A 20,075-nucleotide genomic window follows, 5' to 3' on the forward strand; every position below is an offset into this window, starting at 1 on the left:
TGGTTGAGAGTCTGCCTGCCGATGCAGGGGACACGGGTTCGTGCCCCGGTCCGGGAAGATCCCACATGCCGCGGAGCGGCTGGGCCCGTGAGCCATGGCCGCTGAGCCTGCGCGTCTGGAGCCTGTGCTCCGCAATGGGAGAGGCCACAGCAGTGAGAGGCCCGCGTACAGAAAAAAAAAAAAAAAAAAAAAAAACATGGCAGACCCCACTCACAAGCCACAGGGCAGCTCTGGAACTGGACTGCTATGCTACAGCTCAATCAGGACCACTGGCAGGGCCATCCTCAGAACACAAAATGAACCAGAAGAATAAGCAGAAAAAACAATAAGCCGTGTGGAAATAATATGGGTAGCTTGTGGACAGGCACTTGACTTGCAGCCAGGAGATGTAGTCTTGTCCTGGCTTTGGCTTGCTGTGCTTCCAGTAAGGAGGTCACCCAGCCGCCCTTCCTTGCTTTGAAAATAAATACCTACCAGATCCCTCACCAAAAAATATAACTGATCGATGCACGTGGAGGTGCTTTTGAGAAAAGCCACCATATAAATCCAAGTGTTATGGCTATGTCAAAGGAGTTTACAATTATACATGTCTTTCTCATGCGTTTGAATTGAGGATTTACTGTGTGGCTCAAGGCTGGAAAAAAAGTTGGGCAAATACACCCTCTGTAGGACCTGAAACACTACCATTCACATCCATCTCTACAGGCCCCACTGTGAGGCCTTATGCACTGCCCACAGTCTGGCCTTTGACAATTGCTCTGGGCACAGACTGCTAAGGTCATAAAGGCAATACGCTGACTGCACTTTTGGAGTCATACAACTTTGCAGAGCCCTCATGGACCCATTTTTAAAATGTACCCATACTCAGATTTTTTACTTTTCAGATTCCAGGGCTGGTTAGTCACTAAAGATCCTGGCAAGTTCCTTTAAAAAACTAATGATGCTACTCTTCTCTCCAAGTGGTTTGTTTTGATTTGCATAGGTCTATTTGATCTTCACAACAGTCCTGGAAAGCGGAGAGATGTCTTTCTTCCTCCCATTTCACAGACAAAGAAACCAGAAGTCAAGTCATCTGCCCAAGGTGACAAGATAAAGAACAAAAACAGAACTAGACTGTGGATCGTAAGACTCCCCCAGTCCAGACCCTTCCCCCTATGCCATACTATCTCAGGCATGTTTTAAGAAGAAGGGGCAAAATGGAAACTGCAAGACCAAGAAGGAATTGGTAATGATACAGCAAGAGAAGGAGCCGGAAGACAGAAACCATATGTTTATACAGACACCTCAGGGGCTCAGCAGTGGTGGAGGCAAACACCTGGTGAGCACTAGTGGCTGGAGGGACTGTAGCAGGACACTTAGGTGAAAGAAAAACTGCAGGAAAATAAACGGAAGAGAGAAAATGGTTACAGGAAGATACTACCACCATCTTCATCTTATTACTATTCTTTAAAAATATGCTGACCAGGGACTTCCCTTGTGGCGCAGTGGTTAAGAATCCGCCTACCAATGCAGGGGACACGGGTTCGAGCCCTGGTCCGGGAAGATCCCACATGCCGCGGAGCAACTAAGCCCGTGCGCCACAACTACCGAGCCTGTACTCTAGAGCCCGCGAGCCACAACTACTGAAGCCCACGTGCCTGGAGCCCGTGGTCCTCAACAAGAAAAGCCACTGCAATGAGAAGCCTGTGCACCGCAATGAAGAGTAGCCCCCATTCACCGCAACTAGAGAAAGCCCACGCGCAGCAACAAAGACCCAACAGACCCAAAGATTAAATAAATAAATTAAAAAAAAATGTTGACCAGGATTAATATTTCCATGAATTGTAGGAACAAAAGGCAAAGTACACTGAGAATAACCCTCTAAACAAGAGAAAAGACACATTTTCCCACTTTACAGAGAACTTAGCTATGATAAAGGAAGAACATGCTGTTAATGAACAGATGAGAACTTAAAGCTCTCTCTTGACAGCAATTTAATTTCTTATTCTTTTTTTTTTTTTGCGGCATGCGGGCCTCTCACTGCTGTGGCCTCTCCCGTTGTGGAGCACAGGCTCCGTACGCACAGGCTCAGCAGCCATGGCTCACGGGCCCAGCCGCTCCGCGGCATGTGGGATCTTCCCGGACCAGGGCACGAACCCGTGTCCCCTGCGTCGGCAGGCGGACTCTCAACCGCTGCGCCACCAGGGAAGCCCTAATTTCTTATTCTTAAACCTTATCCTAAAGAAATCTTTTACTACCAGCTCCTGGGCCTAGAGTGTGCCCTGCCAGCTTTCTCCCTCCCTGCCTCTCCAGCAAAGGGCAGCTTCCGCCGGAGCCCCTTCCAGGTTCCTGCCCCTCTGGCCAGTGCTCAGAATCGGCTTCTGCCTGCACCTCGAGGCCACCAACCCACACAGCCCAGAGTCTGCACCCAGAAATGCAAGTCCTCACACAGGAGGCCAGCAGAACACAGGGAGCTCAGCTGACAGTGACCTGCTGGTGAGGGAGGAAGACAGAAGCTTGCTGTTTGCCTCATGACCAATCTATCTCTTCCCCCAGTATGTAATTAAAACATATATAAATATATAAAACCACCACTCTCGGTTCAATGGAAAATGAACCCGTAGGATTCTAGTGAAAGAATCACAGAAGATGAATATGGAAAGACCCGAAAGATGCCCACTGCAGTCTATCTCCCTAGGAAATTTAAAAGACTTATCCAAGGACAGAGACCTAACAGAAATAACCAGAGCTCAAACACAGAACTTTTGGGTCCACATCCAAAGAAGGAAGCATCAGACATGCATACTTCAAAGCACTTTTTAGCTTTCTTCTACACCACGTTTACTAAAAAGGTCCCATTTTACACAGGGAGCAAAATCGGAAGACGGTTCATTCCGTTTGCCAAACAAACCCTTCCTTCTGCCCCCAGCACTGGCTCCTTATCTCTCGTTCGTTTCTGCTGCACTTATTCAAAGGTATCTATCAAATCCTTCCTTTTTTCCTGGTCCCCTTTAAGATTTCTCCAGATCCATCTCAAATCTCTCCCACTTCTGATGCTTCTCTCCTACATCCTCACCCTCCTATATCTCATCACCTCTTCTATCCCTTCTTAGGCCTAGTGAGATCAGCGTGCTTCCTTCTTGCTCTGCACTCACCGGCCCCTCTATCAGACATCGGCCCCTCTATCAGACATCGTGTCACTTCTTTAACCTTTGATCCTCCTCCTCCATCCGCACCCTTCCAAATCCCCTTTTACATACACACACCCCTCCCAGCCTCCACCCTTACCTCTCCTCTAGCCTCATTAAGTTACAACATCAGTGATTGAAACAACCAAAAAAGACTGCTTGTAAAATCAGATGCCCTCACTGACCCAGCAGTTTCATTCCTGGTAATATACCAACATACACAGAAAGAGCTACGTATGTACATCAAAAGGCAGACACAGGAATATTCACTGCAACATAATTCATGACCACCAAAAACTGGAAGTGGCCCAAATCAGCACTGGAGTGGCTTTTCTAATGACTTCCTATAAAACAATGAGAACAAACTACTGCCACACACAACACAGATGAAGCTCACAAACATAATGTTGAATGAAAAAAGTCAGACAAAACAAATCTACATTGTATGCTTCCATTTAGAGAAGTTCTAAAACAGGCACAACTCATCTGGGATATTAAAGTCAGGTCTGGGGTTACTTCTGGGGAGGATGTGGTGGGGAGTGATGAAGGACATGAGGGGATTTCTGGGGGTGCTGGTAATGTTCTACTTCTTGACTTCGGTGGTCACATGTCTTGTTCGTTTTGGGAAAACTCACGAAGCTACACATGTATGATTTATGTGCTTTTCCATACGTGTATGATAGTTCAACAAAAAGCTTTTTTGGGGGGAGTGGGGGGGGGCTACACTGCAATGCTTGCAGGATCTCAGTTCCTCGACCAGGGATTGAGCCCGGACCACACCAGTGAAAGCCCCGAATCCTAACTACTAGGCCGCCAGGGAGCTCCCCAAAAAGCTTATTTTAAAAAGACACACAGGGGCTTCCCTGGTGGCGCAGTGGTTGAGAGTCCGCCTGCCGATGCAGGGGACACGGGTTCGTGCCCTGGTCCGGGAAGATCCCACATGCCGCGGAGCGGCTGGGCCCGTGAGCCACGGCCGCTGAGCCTGCGTGTCCGGAGCCTGTGCTCCGCAACGGGAGAGGCCACAACAGTGAGAGGCCCGTGTACTGCACAAAAAAAAAAAAAAAAAAAAAGACACACAAATGGGCACAAGTGATAGGGCATGACAGAAATGTTTAAAACTGGACTCTGATGATGGCTGCACAAGTCTATAAATCTACCGAACATCACTGAATTGTACAATTACAATGGGTGAATTGCACAGTAAGTAAATGTTATCTCAATAAAGCTGCTAAAATATATATAGAAGCAAAAAATACTGAGTCATCAGAATGTAAATTCAGTGAACGCAAGGACTTTGTTTACAAGGGTTATAGGCCTCACTCCTGGAACACAACAGAAGCTCAAAAAACGTTTGCTGAATGGGGGAAACAACTGGATCCACCAAAACTGAACTCTTGAGAACTTCACTATTTACAATGTCCTTGTGGGTAGTCTTAGTGACAGCTACAGACTAGAACTAAAGGCCCTAACGTCAGACTTTTTCTATATTTTGCTTCTTCAACATAACAGTGATTAAGAGCAGACTCTATCTGGCTCCACCGCTTACTGTATGACCCTCAGCAAGTTATCTTTGTGCCTCAGTTTCTTTATCTGTAAAATGGGGATGATAATAATACCTACCTCATAGGGTTGTTATGAAGGATAAATGTGTTAATCTTCATATAGTAAGCACTATATAAATGTTTGACAAATAAAATAAAGTTCTTTCTCCTGAAAATAACAAAGTAGACATTTTGAGTGGCAAGAGAGAGACATGGGCAGTTCCAGTGCTTTACCTGATGAAATGTGTACTTGAACAAAAGTGTCAAAAACTCCACCACAGGGAACTGGGAGTAGGACTCGATTCGTCTTAGGTGAACACTCACAAAGAGCCGCAGAAAGTCAGTAAACTTCTCAATGTAGCTAAAGAAGACAAGAAGACAAAAGGTGACAATGAGAAACTCGGCCACCTCCCTAGAAGAGAACTCAAATTCAATCCAAATTTCTTTCAGTACAAAACTATACAGATTTATAACAAATATATTTTCAGTTAAAAATATAAAGGCCTGCAACAATTACCTACAGGTCAGGCAACCCTTCATTCCATTACCACCTGAAACATAGCAGAAAAGCAACTTTAATCCTCAGACACTATCTAGGTAAGGCATCTTATAAGCTAGCGTCCTCATATTTTCTAACTCAGTGTTATGACCCAATTAAAGTGAAAGGAAATGGTACTCAAAAGGTCCATGGGCAGATGATCTGTCATTTCAATGTGGCAAGTCTGGAGGGCTGGTTTTCTTTGCTAGGAGGCCAAAATATTAAAACGAATGTGCTAAAAACCCAAAAATCAAAACAAGGCTATAGGAAAGGGATGGCATCCAGGTAAGATATATTCAGTCTTGCAACCTAATGTTCATGTTTTTCCCCCACCCTCTGGCTCCTGGTGCTAATTAAACATAGCACGTCCCAATCCATTCTAAAAGTGATGTCAAATCTAAGGGAGGAGGACTGTTAGAGCTGGACAAGACTCAAGGACAATTTACTGATGCATCATTTTAGAGGTGAAGCCCAGAGAGATAAAGTGACTGGCCCAAGGTCACTCAGCCAGCTCACAGAAGAATGGGACTACCATCTACTCCCAATCCAGTGCTCTTTCTTTTCACATCACAGTGAATTCCCAATTCATTTGTATTCAAATATCATTTCACAGAAGAGTGTGGGTCACAGCTGCAAGGATAAGATATTTTTGTTATTGAATACACAGCACATCATCACTCTCACATTTCAGAAACTGTCATTTTAAGCTCCTAAATACCAAAAGGTGATTAGAAAATGAGATGGGCATACCTCCATAAACCACATTTCAGAGACAGATTAAAAAAGATAAAAGATACACTGGGCCTTAGCCAAATATTGAATGATGGTTAAAAGCAATTCTGAAACTCCTAACTGCAAAAAGCTGTGTTTTTTTTTTTTTTAAAGCAAAGATGTATGAGATAATAAAGGGGAAGAAGACTACTCCTCAGAAGAGCAAAACTGGCCCATAAATAAAACGTCCCATATTGTTTCTGGGACCTAGCACCCTGAGGGTGGCCAATCTGTGTGGCCGCCACACACAGGTAAGCTTATTTGCAGCTTAAAAAAATAATAATAATTTGTTTGATAAGGATCATGGGGTCAAATACTTGAAAAACAGTAAGGCACTAATCAACTGTTTTTAGAGATAGGAAAGTACAAAAAAACTTCTCTGAGGCCTTCAATCACTAATACTCAGGAGCAGGAACTCCTCATTCCTCGCTCAGCCTATTACACATTTTTATGTGGTTATTCAAAGACATCAACCAGTTTGCTGCTCTTTAGGAAGATGCACTCAATTCCCTACCACCCATTAAAGAATAAGGAGAAGTCATGGGTCAAATACCACACAATCTCAATTTTATTTGAATCTCCAACCCAATTTTTTTAAAGAATACAAGCAAGACTGTTCAGTAGCTAAAACTCCAATTTTATTTCACCTCATTTTCTTTCCCTTGCCCACCTTCTGGTACAGGTGCTAATGAGCAGTAGAAAGTTAGAAAAAAAGGCAGTAGAGGAGAAGAGAGGAAGAAACCTGGTTAAGCAGCTCCTAAACAACTGAGAATGGACTTAGCTGTTTAGAATTAGTGGTAAGGGACCCAAGAGCCAGGAAGCAAGCACACAGTGTTGTTCATGTCACCTTTCTGCTTCCAGGCACCTCTCAGCTTTCACAGGGCAATAGGAAGCATAGGATTAAAATATAAAACCAAGAGCACAAAAGTTACACGTAACAAAATCAGAACACAGATCATCCATGATGACATTTTTATACCACCCAAATGTAAGCCATAACAAACATTACACCACAGTAAAAGTCAGAACAACTGATATCTGATGGTTGGTACAAGCAGTTGGGTTACCGTTGTGATTTTTTTAAACATATGAAAATACAGCCTTTCTTAACCAAAGCTAGAAAGGATATAAACATATAAGCTGTGTGTCTCAATGCTGATGTTTTTGAATTCAAATAGGAAGCTATTACCAAATAATGAAAAATAAAACCAACATATTACCATATCAGATTATGAGTTCTTTTGTGATTATACAAAGAAAATTTCACACAAAGCTTGTTTACAATGAACCAAACCAAAATAATCTCATGTATCAATTTTTTCAACTTTAGAATAACTTATTAAAATTGCTAAATTTAGAAAGCAGTAAAACTGTCTTAACTTTAGGCACCTGACTTTATATCCTGCTGCTTACTCTAAAGAAAAAGAAATGGCTTAACTCTGTATAGCTTAACAACAAAAACAAGCCAAGGAAAATTGATGAAAATACTAACAACTTTTGCTGCCAGGCAATCTATAAATATTTACTAATTCAATACAATTTATCTGTTTGAAAGTCTCTGAACAGTCAACATAATGTTCTTAATATAAGCTTCCAATTTTCCCTTTTGTTTTTACACAGCAGTAGCATCATATTAATGAAAGCTGTAAGATACATAAATGACATCATCTGTAAGGGAAATATAAATGAGACCATGCCTCAGCATACTGTGGGACCATCTGCTAAGAGTCCTTAATAAAGCGAGGCTAAGTGATTTCAGGCGCCATTCAAGAGGACAGTAACCAAGAAACTCAGGTGTGTGCCCCATTAACAACTCTCCTTTCTTGTCATCAGTGTAAAACTCACAATAGTGACAACATTCCTATACACTGCACGACGTTCACTTGAGAAAAGTCAAACAGGAAGAACCAACAAGCAACACCAAGCAAGGAAGGGCAAGTGTAACTCCTGTACCTCCACGGGCCTCCTCTCCTGTGCTTGGCTACGCATGAGCAGCGGTCCCAGTTCCTGCACCACCTCAGACCTGCAGGCAAAGAGTGAGGAGAGGGCGGACAAGGGTGGAAGGGAGGACAGGAGGTGGACGGGCAAAGAAGACAACCAACCTACACAATTCACACAATTCACAACTTTTCCAACTCGACTCGCTTCCCTTAGCCACCCTAGCCCTTCCAGCTAAGCTTGGACTTACTGGTACACACCTACCTCTCCGTTCCTCACCAGGAGCCCCAGATTCTGAAACCAAAGAGGATTACAGACACTATGCAGCGCAACGTGATAAACAGTCAAGGCCCATTCTCAGGGCACAGCCGATGCCACACCTGTTTTCATTACCTCTCATCGAGTTCTTCTAGCCTGCTCTTCACCGTGTGGGCATTGTTATCCTTGGTGATTTTCTGCAGGAGGTAGAAAGTCTGCTGGAACATACGCAGTAAGTACTCCTCGAACTCCATAGGCACACAGTTCTTGGACATGAGTTCATTGATGCAGGACATGGCCAGGACCCCAAGCCGGCCGCGCTCCTGACCCAACACACAGTTCTGGCTGCTGCCGTTAACTGATGCCATCTTTCTGGCCCGGATGTCACAGCCAAAGCGTGCAAAGTGGAAGATGGTGGTAAGGAGGGACGGGGTGATGCTGGCAGACAGAGGAATCCAACTGAAGAGATGGGCCAGGCACTCCAAGGCCAGGGAACAGATATACTCACTCTCCACATCAAGGATGGGGATTGGCTGATTCAACAGTTTGGCTGAACTAGGACTCTGCAACAGGTTACTCAGTAAGTCGCCTGAAACACAAAAGGCTTTTAAGATACACACTATCAAATCTCTTATAAACCAATTTAAGTAATTCTCCTTACAAAAAACAAAAACAAAAAACCAAGCATTAGCATAAAGCAGAAGTTCTCAAAGTTTGGTCCAGGGACCCCTGAGAGCCCCCAGACGCTTTTCGGGGTTCACAAATTCAAAACTATTTTTAAAAGAATGTTATTTTCCTTTTTCACTTTTATTATCTCACAAGTGTACAACGGAGTTTTCCAGAGGTTACATGCCAAGTTACAAGCAACAGAGAAAAAGCAAACGCTATCTATCATTAAGCTACATATTAAAGAGATTTACAAAAATGTAATGCCGCTCTTCTCAGTAAGTGTTTTTGTTTCCTTTGGAAAAGTTATTTTTCATTAAGATGTATTATTTGTTAATATGCACTGAGTTCATCACAGTTACTTTTAAAAGAATTAATAAATATTTCCAAATTTTCTCAGTTTGAATACCAATAGATAAAACCCACAAAGCTCTTTAAGGACCTCAATAATTCTTAAGAGTAAAGGGGTCCAGGGAATTCCCTGGTGGCACAGTGGTTAAGAATCCACCTGCCAATGGAGGAGACACGGGTTCAAGCCCTGGTCCAGGAAGATCCCACATGCCGCAGAGCAACTAAGCCCGTGTGCCACAACTACTGAGCCTGCGCTCTACAGTCAGCGAGCCACAACTACTGAGCCCGCATGCCACAACTACTGAAGCCCGGGCGCCTAGAGCCTGTGCTCTGCAACAAGAGAAGCCACCGCAGTGAGAAGCCCGCACACCGCAACGAAGAGGAGCCCCCACTCACCACAACTAGAGAGAAAGCCTGTGTGCAGCAACAAAGACCCAATACAGCCAAAAAATAATAATAATAATTAATTAATTTTTTTTAAAAAAAGAATAAAGGGGTCCAGGGTGGGCGAAACAGGTGAAGGTGGTAAAAAGGTACAAACTTCCAGCTGTAAGACAAATAAGTCCTGGGGATGTAATGTACAATATGGTGACTATAGTTTACAATACTGTATTGTATATTTGAAAGTTGCTAGTAGCGTAAAATAAATTCTCACAAGAAAAAAATTTGTAACTATGTGTGGTAATGGATCTACATTTACTGTGGTGATCATTTTGCAAATATACATAAATCACTATTTTGTACACCTGCAACTAACACTAACAGTGTTATATGTCAATTATACCTCAATTAAAAAAAAAAAAGAGTAAACAGGTCCAAAGACCAAAAATTTGAAACTACTGGGCTAGTCAAGGTGAGGTCTGTGGACCTGCATCACCAACATAACCTGGAAGTTTGTCGGAAATACAAATGATCAGGCAACACCCACACCCACTGAAGTAGAACCTGGCGGGCAGGGGCAGGAAGCTGTGCTTGTACCAGCTCTCCAGGTGATTCTTACGCTTGCTTAATTTTTGAGAAGCACTAAACACTAAAGGAAATCACACAAAATGAAATTGGGGGTGGGGGTGGCTATAAAATGATTTTAGAGAAGACAAAAGAAGAAAAACATTCATAACTATAACAAGAAGAAGCCTTTCCTGAAATAAAGGTGTCACTATACAAAATGAAAGGGCTTATTCAGCCCCAAGAAAAAAAATGAGTAATCAATACAAAAACTTCAGTAATAAGGGAATGTAGGCAGAAAAGGCACATATACAAAGGAGAAAACCTCGAATTCAGACTTCACAGTAACAGTCAAAGCCAAAAAACAGTGGTGCAGCATCTACAAGTTCTGGGGCAAAGAATGACTTAACCCAAAGGTCCCCTTTGAGTATAAAGGAAGGTGACATTTTTTTAAAACATGCAAAAATTCAAATAATATATTGCCCACAAATTCTTAGGGAGCAACTGAACGATGAAACCATGCAAATAAAGAGATAAATAGAAAAGAATTACAGAATGGTGAAGCTGTGGCAAAGGGACTAATGCAAGCACTGAATTAAATACAGAATCAAGACTAAACAAATGGAGGAATTATAGAAGGGTGTGCTAACTAACTTTCTCATCTTTCACAAGCACAGAGTCTCAAAATATATGGTCTAAAATGAAAATATGTAGTAAGAAATTGGTTTTCATAATCTTTTTTTCTTATCCTTGGAGATATCTTTTACAAACTAATATTCCTTGTGGAAAAAGCATCTCAAGGTCAGCAATTCCTTCCATTTAATACTTCCTGTTAAATTCAAGTAAAACTAAAACTGAATAGTCTTTAGCAAAAATATATGATACCAAAAAAAAATATATGATACGATACCATTTGGTCCTTTTATTCAGTTTAATCTACCTTTAACTGCATTTATGTAGAGAGAGAGGTCTGGAATGATGTTATTTCTGTATGGTGGAATATTGGGTAAATTTTTACATTTTGTTTTTTACCTTATAGCAGCAGTTCTCAAATGTTTTAGTCTTAAAACCCCTTTACACTCTTAAAAATCACTGAGGACAGCAAAAAGCTTCTTTCTGTTTATGTAGGTTATTTCTATTGATATTTGTCATATTAGAAATTAAAACTAAGAATTTTTCAAATATTTAATTCATTTAATAATGATAAGCCCATTACATGTTAGCATAAATAACATTTTTAAATGAAAAAATTATATTTTGCCCTCCAAAAAATTAGTGAGAAGAATAGCACTGTTTCTACATTTTTGGAAATCTCTTTATTGTGTGGCTTGAAAGAAGATAGCTAGATTCTCTCATCTGGTTCTGTACCCAATCTGTTGTACAATGTTGTTTTACTGAAGTATATGACGAGAACCCAGCTTCACACAGATATACAACTGAAAGAGAAGGAAGTGGCCTTTTCAGATAACGGCAGCTATTCTAATACTAAAATCTGATGAGTACTAATTTCTTAAAGGTTAACTGCAATGTGGAATCTGAATGAGCTTTTTTTACTCGGTATACTCAGAAGAGTGAGAATAAAAATGACAAACAATGTCTTAGTATTTTTATGACCACATCGTTGACCTTTGGGACCCTGAAAGGGTTTGGGGGGACCTCCAGGGGTCCCCAGACCTATTGAGAACTGCTGCCTTATACTAATGTTGGATTAATATGAACAGAGTAGTTAACGTTTCTCAGCCTCAATCTCCTCAGCCATTAAAATGAGGATTTTGTGATTTATTAATAAGAGTTTAATTTCCATTGTTAAAACTAGATTAAAAAGCTGTCCTCTGGCATCTGTCTTGAAAGGTGTTTGCTGGTTTCTATTCTGAAAGAGCTGCATTTGATACCAGATGAGACTCATCATGATCTCAGCTACTCAAGCTGGTAATCAGAAGACCTGGTTTCAAAGAATAATGCAAGAAGGATGTTCAAGCAGAATCTGCAAACGTTTCAGTTTGTTTATTACTGGATTAATAATTTTGATTTTTGGAATTGCTGTGGTGGCTTTCCACTTGAGTCATACAACTTTCTATCAATGGTTGTTTCTGGTATTGCTTTTTTCATCGTTCATGGACTGACGGCCATTTATGAAAGATGCCAGTTAGAGGAAATCACCATTACCCAACTATTAGAATTATCAGGGCATTTACCAACCAGGATCAAATTGAGGTTTTAGCAATGGAGGAACCAACAGACACCACCTCAGTATGATCTTATACTAAACCCGGACACTGTTGGGCCCTTGGGCCTTTTTAAAGTCTCTTGAACATTCTTAAATAGAAATAAATTCTGGCTTTAAAAACAAAAACAAAACAAAAAAGTTGGCCCTATTCTTCAGCTCAGAAGAATTTTTCCAGAATGGAATTCTAAGGTGGGGTGTGGGGAGAGCAACACATCAATGATAACACTGATGTTAAGAACAGCTACTAGGACTTCCCTGGTGGCACAGTGGTTAAGAATCCGCCTGCCAATGCAGGGGACAGGGGTTAGAGCCCTGGTCTGGTAAGATCCCACATGCCGCGGAGCAACTAAGCCTGTGCGCCACAACGACTCAGCCTGCGCTCTACCTGAGAGCCACAACTACTGAAGCCCGGGTGCCCAGAGCCCGTGCTCCGCAACAAGAGAAGCCACTGCAATGAGAGGCCCGCGCACCGCAACAAAGAGTAGCCCCCGCTCGCCACAACTAGAGAAAGCCCGCACGCAGCGAAGACCCAACACAGCCATAAATAAATAAATGTTAAAAAAAAAAAAAAAAGAACAGCTACCATTTCATGTGCTATTATTATTTGCTTGGTGCTGCACCAAGCACTTTACATATTCTCATTTAATGCTCCCAGCTCTAAAGTAGGTATTACGATTATCTGCACTTACAGACAGTTAGAATAACTCAAACACAGATAGATGAGGCATTTCCCCCATGTTCCTCAGCTAGTCAGAGGCAGAGCTAAAACTAAAACCCAGGTCTAGCCCCAAAGCCTATGCTCCTTCCCAGAAGCCAGGTCAGGAAAGATTATGCAGCCAAGAAAAATGATCAGTCAGAAAGCTAATATTCAAAAATAGAAAAATATGTAAGATCCAAAGTCACATGTAAAATAGCATGTGTACACCATGACAGAAACTATAGAAAGATACAAGCACAAGGACAAAGACTGAACGGGAGTATGCAAAGGTAAAAACCTGTTTATGTGGATAGGATGATCTCTGACTATTTTTTCCCCTCAAAACAAGTATCTTTTAATGTTGTTTCTCGATAAAAATTATTTTACTCAACTTTAAATGTTTCAGGGAATTTTAGTAAATCATAGAAGAATTTTTTCCAAAATTATATATATTTTTTCTTTTTTTTCTTTTTTTGCGGTACGCGGGTCTCTCACTGTTGTGGCCTCTCCCGTTGCGGAGCACAGGCTCCGGACGCGCAGGCTCAGCGGCCATGGCTCAGGGACCCAGCCGCTCTGCGGCATGTGGGATCTTCCCAGACCGGGGCACAAATCTGTGTCCCCTGCATTGGCAGGCGGACTCTCAACCACCGCGCCACCAGGGAAGCCCCAAAATTATATTTTAATCCAAGTGAAGGCATCGCCACAGAACAGAGACCCTGCTTCATGCTGCAGCATTTCCAAAGCTATGCTGAGACAGCTTTCACAAGCTCTTGATTATAAAGAGGACTTGTAAGAGGGCTCCTCGATTTTAAAAAACCTGTGACCAACTTCATCGTCCCTGAATTGGGCCAGGCCCTGGCGGCAACAGACACCCATGCCCCAAGTAGTACGTAGGCTACTCTGGGGCATTTACTGACTTGGAAGTAACCCAGACATGGCTGGAACACTTGTAATGGGCTTTCATACAAAGATCCCCTCAGCTTTCTTCTTTTCTTACTTATTGAAATTCCACATGTGTTCTATTCAGTTCTACACTCACTAAGAGTTTCTCAACCTCAGCACTATTCACATTTGGGGCTGGATAATTCTTTACTGTTCTGTGCACTGAAGGATATTTAGCAGCATCCTTGGCCTCCACTCACCAGACGCCAGTAGTACTTACTCTTTCTTCAGTTATGTTAACCAAGAAGTTTCTCCACATTGCCAAATATCCCCTGCAGGGCTAAATCACCCCAACTAAGAACCTCCGACCTAACTGTAGCCTCAGTGCAGTAAAATGGGGAGAAACTCTTTTTAAGGAACCCTTGGGAGGAGGAAACAAGATCAAAAGAGTTGTGATCCAAAGTCCCATTTTTCTACAGGTGAAAAGATCTGCAAGTACACGAACATGTGCATCTTATAAAGAGTTTGGGAAAAAACCAGAAGGCGTAAACTGGTCGTAATCAATTAGGGCTAAGACATCTTCACCCTAAAAAACTTTCCATCGCCAGTATATATACACATCTATATTTAAAACTAAATACCATGTGTGCAAGACCGATATGGCCCCTTAATTTTTATTACAGAACAAAGCTAGCTCAGAACTACAGTATTTATGTAATTTCGTTTTGTTCACATTTTTTCCCATTTTCCAAGCAAAAAGAAGCAAGGACAAGAGGAGAGTAACTAAGGAAGAGGGCTGAGGCTGCACGAGCAAAGAAGGAAGCCGCACCACGGCATACAGACGGTACATCCACACCTCCCCTCACTCACTCCTCAGAGCAGAGCTGCTCTTCTACAGAGAGGACATCCAAGGTCAGAGAAGGTAAACCAAGTAAGCAGCGAGCCAGGACTCAACCAGGGGAAGGAGGAGGCAGGCAGAAATGGTGAGAGTGACCGAGACAGCAAACTTAGAAGAAAGACAGTGCACCTCGACTGGGAATGATGGGTTCACGTCACTGTCCCACCCCTCACTGGTGATGTGACCTCTGGCAAGTTACCCGCCATGAACCCCAGCTTCCTTTTTGTAAATAAGAGAGAAAACCATCATCAATTTCACAGGATTCTGGTCTAGTGAGGTGAGTTTAAGAGATGAGGCAATAATTTGGGGAACTATTCTGAGAAATGAACTACACACACCTGTCAAAATTTTTTCTATAACCAGACTGTTAGAGCAGTTGTCAGAGGGACTAGTCCCTGGGTTTTATTCTTTGAAAGTGATCAGACAGAAAATGACATTACAAGAAAACATATGAGAAAAGAGACCAAAAGCCCACGGGGCCAAGTCTGATGGGTAGCTGGGCAGGGCAGTGAGAGTCTGGCAGGGACTGCTGATGGGGTATGTTTAGGAATTATCTGAGTTTATTCACTGGGCCCTATGGTTTCTCAGAATTTCCTCCATAAAACTGAACTCACAGTCAAGAGAGCTAAAGAATTTTCTAGACATTTTACCACTTAACTTGGTGTCTTAAGGGCACAAAGGCAGTTGAGCAAAAGCATCAAAATAAATGTTGATTAAATCATTAGCATTTTTGCCCATATAGTGAAGCAAGATCTGATGACTTCACTCACAACTCTCACAAAGAGAGTTAACAAGTGAACATGCAATTTTTTTTAAAAGAGGAAGCGTACCAACTTAAAAGCTTATTTAACTCCCTAGTCCACCCCCCCACCAGTTTCAATTTATTCTGCTTTTTCTCAAACACTAAAATTCAAGACTTCAAAAATTTTAATAGTGTCTAAGAGGCAACTCTCAAAAAGCACTCATCATATTTTTAGGTTTTGTTTGTATGGAATGTCAACTGAGTTCTTATTTTATTTCCCCTAACCTCATAAACAAAACCTAGGCAAAACATGAAAGAGTCAAGCATTTATTTTTGATTTGTATTATCTAATATTCTCCAACCTGGCCTCCAGGATATAAGTCTATCAAAGTATCAACTGAGTTAGCTCAGAACATGTACCTGAAAGAAGCCAACTAAAACTCACAACTTTTGGTACTGGAAAACGATGTCAGAAAAACAAGTTTTACTAAAGTAAACTGCTGCTGCTCACTTAACCTGGATACTAAGATAGTATTCAACTATCAAAAGAACCAATTTTTGCAAACTACTATTGAAATGAGATGACAAATTTTTTTTTTTGGCCACACCACACGGCCTGTGGGATTCTAGTTCCCCCACCAGGGATTGAACCCGGGCCCTCCGCAGTGAGAGCACGGAGTCCTAACCATTGGACCACCAGGGAATTCCTGAGATGACAAATTTTAAGATCAGCCAAACTGCAAGAGATTCCAAGGTGTATACTCAAAAATCAAATCTCTGCATCTTTGCAATTTTTTCTTTAATCATTCAAATATTGCAAAATATAAATCTGCTAAGTCACCTCAAATATCCACTTTGAAAATGAAGGTTTGCCACCAAATACAAATAAAGTTCAATTTCCTGTAGGCTTTTAATATACTCTAGAACTCTGTAATAGTTTTTAACCTAAGAAGTATGACAAATGACTAACAGTTTTTAATCCAAGTATGATAAATAGAATTGAAATAAATTAGTAAACTGTAAGCAGTCCTCAAAACTTCATGATGTATTTTCAATTCTACAGCAACTCTGCAAGAATTTCAACTTCCACATATTAACAACAGGCTACATGAAACAGCTAGGGCTCAGAGATGTCTGATTTCAACAGCCTATTTCCTTGAGGTAAAGGAGAAAGATGAGGAAACACTTCTCATTAGCCACATCAACCTTTACAGTAGAGGAAGTAGTATGTGTCATTTCACAGGATGTACTCTACTTGAAAAGAATTTGTGACCATTTAACGTAAACAGAAGCCATTTAGAAGTGAAAAGTTCCTGCTCAGACACAATTTCCTCTTTCCATCCATCCTTGAAAGTAGCCATTTTTAGGTGAACTGCACTCTGACTTTTGAAACAGATATTAATATAACTATGGACAATAACTAGCCACCAGTAAACTATTTAATGGCCACTGTAAATATGCCCACACTTGATCAAATAAATCCGAACTTTTGTAAAGTCAATGCTGATTACTGCACACTGGTTCCCAATCTGTCCAGGCCAAGATGACTTTTCCCTGAGCCCATGAGGAAGAAGCACTCCACATGCCCACGTCCCCTCCTTCGGGCTGCCACCCACCTCCTATGACCTGACCCCTGCATGACTGCAAAGCAGACCCATCACGCCCACAGGCTCATACCAACCTCAGCATGAGCAATACAGCCATGAAATATGAGAAAAAGGGAAAAATAAGCCAGGAGGGACAGCAGTCATAAGCTGAAGGTGCCACCTTCCTGATGGGCAAGGAAGAAACAAGCTATGTTGTTCGAAATATTATATTAGAAAGTACATGTACTTACAAGGAACTAAGAAAGTCAGCTACTCAGAAGACAAGGGCAGAGAGGCCAAAAATAGATTAAGGAAGAATGTGCATCTGTGTCTGGCATAGATAAGCAATTGCTACCCTGCTGAGACCCCCAACTGAATTTAAAAAGAGGAACACAATGTGTGGTGCAGACCATACCACTTTCTCCTGAGGTTGGGGATGGTGGTGGGGTGGCAGCAGTCACGCTGTGTTTGTCCCAGACAGTCTCCAAGATACCTACCAAGAAAGGAGAAACTGAGTTTAAGAGAGAAATAAAACCTAACATATAAAAATCAGATTTAGAAAAACAATGTATTGATATATTTGATCAAGAATCAGTATTTAAACAACTGTCTCTATGTCTAACTGCTTTTTCTGGACACCATCACTTGGATATTCCAAACTCAATTTATCTTCCCCCACAAACCTGCCACTAATATTCTCATGCTCCTCACCAGTCAACAGTACCATCCGCACAATCTCAGCATCTGGCCTCTGCTCTCCCTGTCCGGCCTCACCCCCACCCCACACGCAGGCTTCATCACACTGCACTATTTACTAGCTGTTCCTTTCTCATGTGTTCTCCTTCTTAACCTCTGAACTGCTCTCCCCCTTCCAATCCAACTTGACCTTTCACCAGACTAACTAACTGCTACCTGTCTGTCTCTCAGAATTCCACTCAGCTGTCACCTCCTCCAGGAAGTTTTCCCTGCTCAGTTTTGCCTGCACATAAAACATACCTCTACCATAACTCTTAACACATTGTCTTTCTCCCGTACTAGAGTATACCTTACTAGAGGGCAGGGATTATGTTTTATTCCTCTTTATATCTCCTTACAGAACCTGGTATATAAGATGATCATAAAAGCTTTTAAAAATATTCTGTTCTCAAAATATTTAATATTATAACATGGAAAACACTGAAAATATCATGTTAAGTAAAAGAAGCTAGACACAAAAGGTCACATATTCTATGATTCTATTTTTATGAAAAGTCCAAATAGGAAAAACCAGAGACAGATAATACACTAATGGTTGCCAGAGGTTGGGGTGATGGAAATGTTCTGGAATTAGACAATGTGATAGTAGCACAACCTTGTGACTATATTTAAAACCACTGAGCTGCTACACTTTAAAATGGTAGATTTTATACGTGAATTATATCTCAATTCAAAAAATTTTAGTGTCTGCAAAAGTAGGACACAGAGATATCAGACATGGTCCCTAACTCCAGAAATTTAACATCTAATTGTGGATGTCAATGAATATGCTTTGAATGAATAAATGCTCTGAGGTTTGGGTTTCCCCTAGGGATTTGGGGGAGGATGGGGGGGTGGTAAATGACAAGTTTACTTTTAATCAAAACACTCTTATAACCAATTTTAAGTGCCCACCTCATGACGACTGCTTTTGTAACACATGCAGGAAAAAAAAAGTCCCTAGATATCCAAGAAGCAGCCTGAGTAGAAGAGCTGGAGACAGAAACCCTTCTGGCCCCTACAACATTCCCTCCAGCGCGCGGCTCAGCCTTGTGGCCCAACACCGCCCAGAACCAGCAGCTCCACTGACAGCACAGCGGGCACGGCCCTTGCCCTGTCTCCCTCGAGACACAGGGGCTCCGTTCTCTTCCTACCCTCCTGTCTCATTCTGCAGTTTGCTTTCTGTTTATTCTTACTCTTCACTCATAGTCACGAGGCTCTAACACAACAGACCAGATGACGAAGCAAACGCTATATACAACTACAACCTGGCGCACAGGGTGCTGACTCCACACCTGGTCTCACTTCCTTACTCAGAATTCGAAATGTTCACATCTTCCTCCTCCTCCTCCAACTTCTCCTGATTTAAATTCAAATCATCTTAAATGAAGTGCCTGCCACCCACCTTACTCAGAATGCAGTAATCAGCATTTCAATCACATTCCTATGACCCTGTCTATACGACATTAATCATGGCTATAGTGACGACAAAATAAAGACTTTAAAAGGAAAATAAATTACAAGCATTTTTTGAGACCCTACCGTGTGCTAGATACTGGGCTAGGTGCTGGGAATACGGCACCACATTCTTTGTGTTTTTACGTTCGGTCTCAGTAACAACTAAGGCAACTGCTCAAAAATTCTGAGTGCCAGGGCCTGCACTCCGGGCATCTGCAGGCAGGCCTCTGCCTTCTGGTGCCACCCAGCTGCTCACCTGTCAGTAGCCCAAGCACTGTCTGCACCTGTTCCAGCAGCAGCTTTCGCAACTCCTCCTTCCGAGCCACGCTGAGGTCCTCACGGGGACAAGCCAGCTCTTCTGAAGTTGTCTTCAACATGATCAGCCCGAGGGGAGTTGTCACAGGGGACTGGATCAACTGCCAGGAAAAAGTAAGTTTCTGAGCAGAGTGCCTGGCTAATTAAGGTACAAAGAAGACTGACAAATGGTGAACCTATGAAGTACAGTCGTCCCTCGGTATCCGTGGTGGGGGGGGGGGGTGTTCCCAGGACCCCCGTGGATACCAAAATCCAAGGATGCTCAAGTCCCTTATATTCAATGGTGTCGTGTGGTCAGCCCTCATACAGGAGGGTTCAAATTCTGTGGATACAGAATGTCAACTGTACCTCTGTGTGTTT

The 20,075-nt window shown here is 42.1% G+C and overlaps 1 protein-coding gene across 3 annotated transcripts in view; it reads right to left on the reverse strand.

The window, feature by feature from the left end:
- The window catches only part of XPO6 (exportin 6), a 107,473-nt gene that overhangs the window by 43,068 nt on the left and 44,330 nt on the right, over positions 1-20,075 (reverse strand). For all 3 annotated transcript variants that reach the window (XM_079945079.1, XM_079945078.1, XM_079945080.1), the window contains exons 5-8: positions 19,657-19,816; positions 17,623-17,700; positions 8,349-8,802; positions 4,943-5,069 (exon numbers count right to left, since the gene is read on the reverse strand). In XM_079945079.1, the coding sequence (XP_079801205.1) occupies positions 4,943-5,069; positions 8,349-8,802; positions 17,623-17,700; positions 19,657-19,816 (819 nt within the window). The remainder of the gene's footprint in view (positions 1-4,942; positions 5,070-8,348; positions 8,803-17,622; positions 17,701-19,656; positions 19,817-20,075) is intronic.

Source organism: Stenella coeruleoalba (genome assembly GCF_951394435.1).
Source record: "Stenella coeruleoalba genome assembly, chromosome: 15".
NCBI classification, from domain to species: Eukaryota; Metazoa; Chordata; class Mammalia; order Artiodactyla; family Delphinidae; genus Stenella; species Stenella coeruleoalba.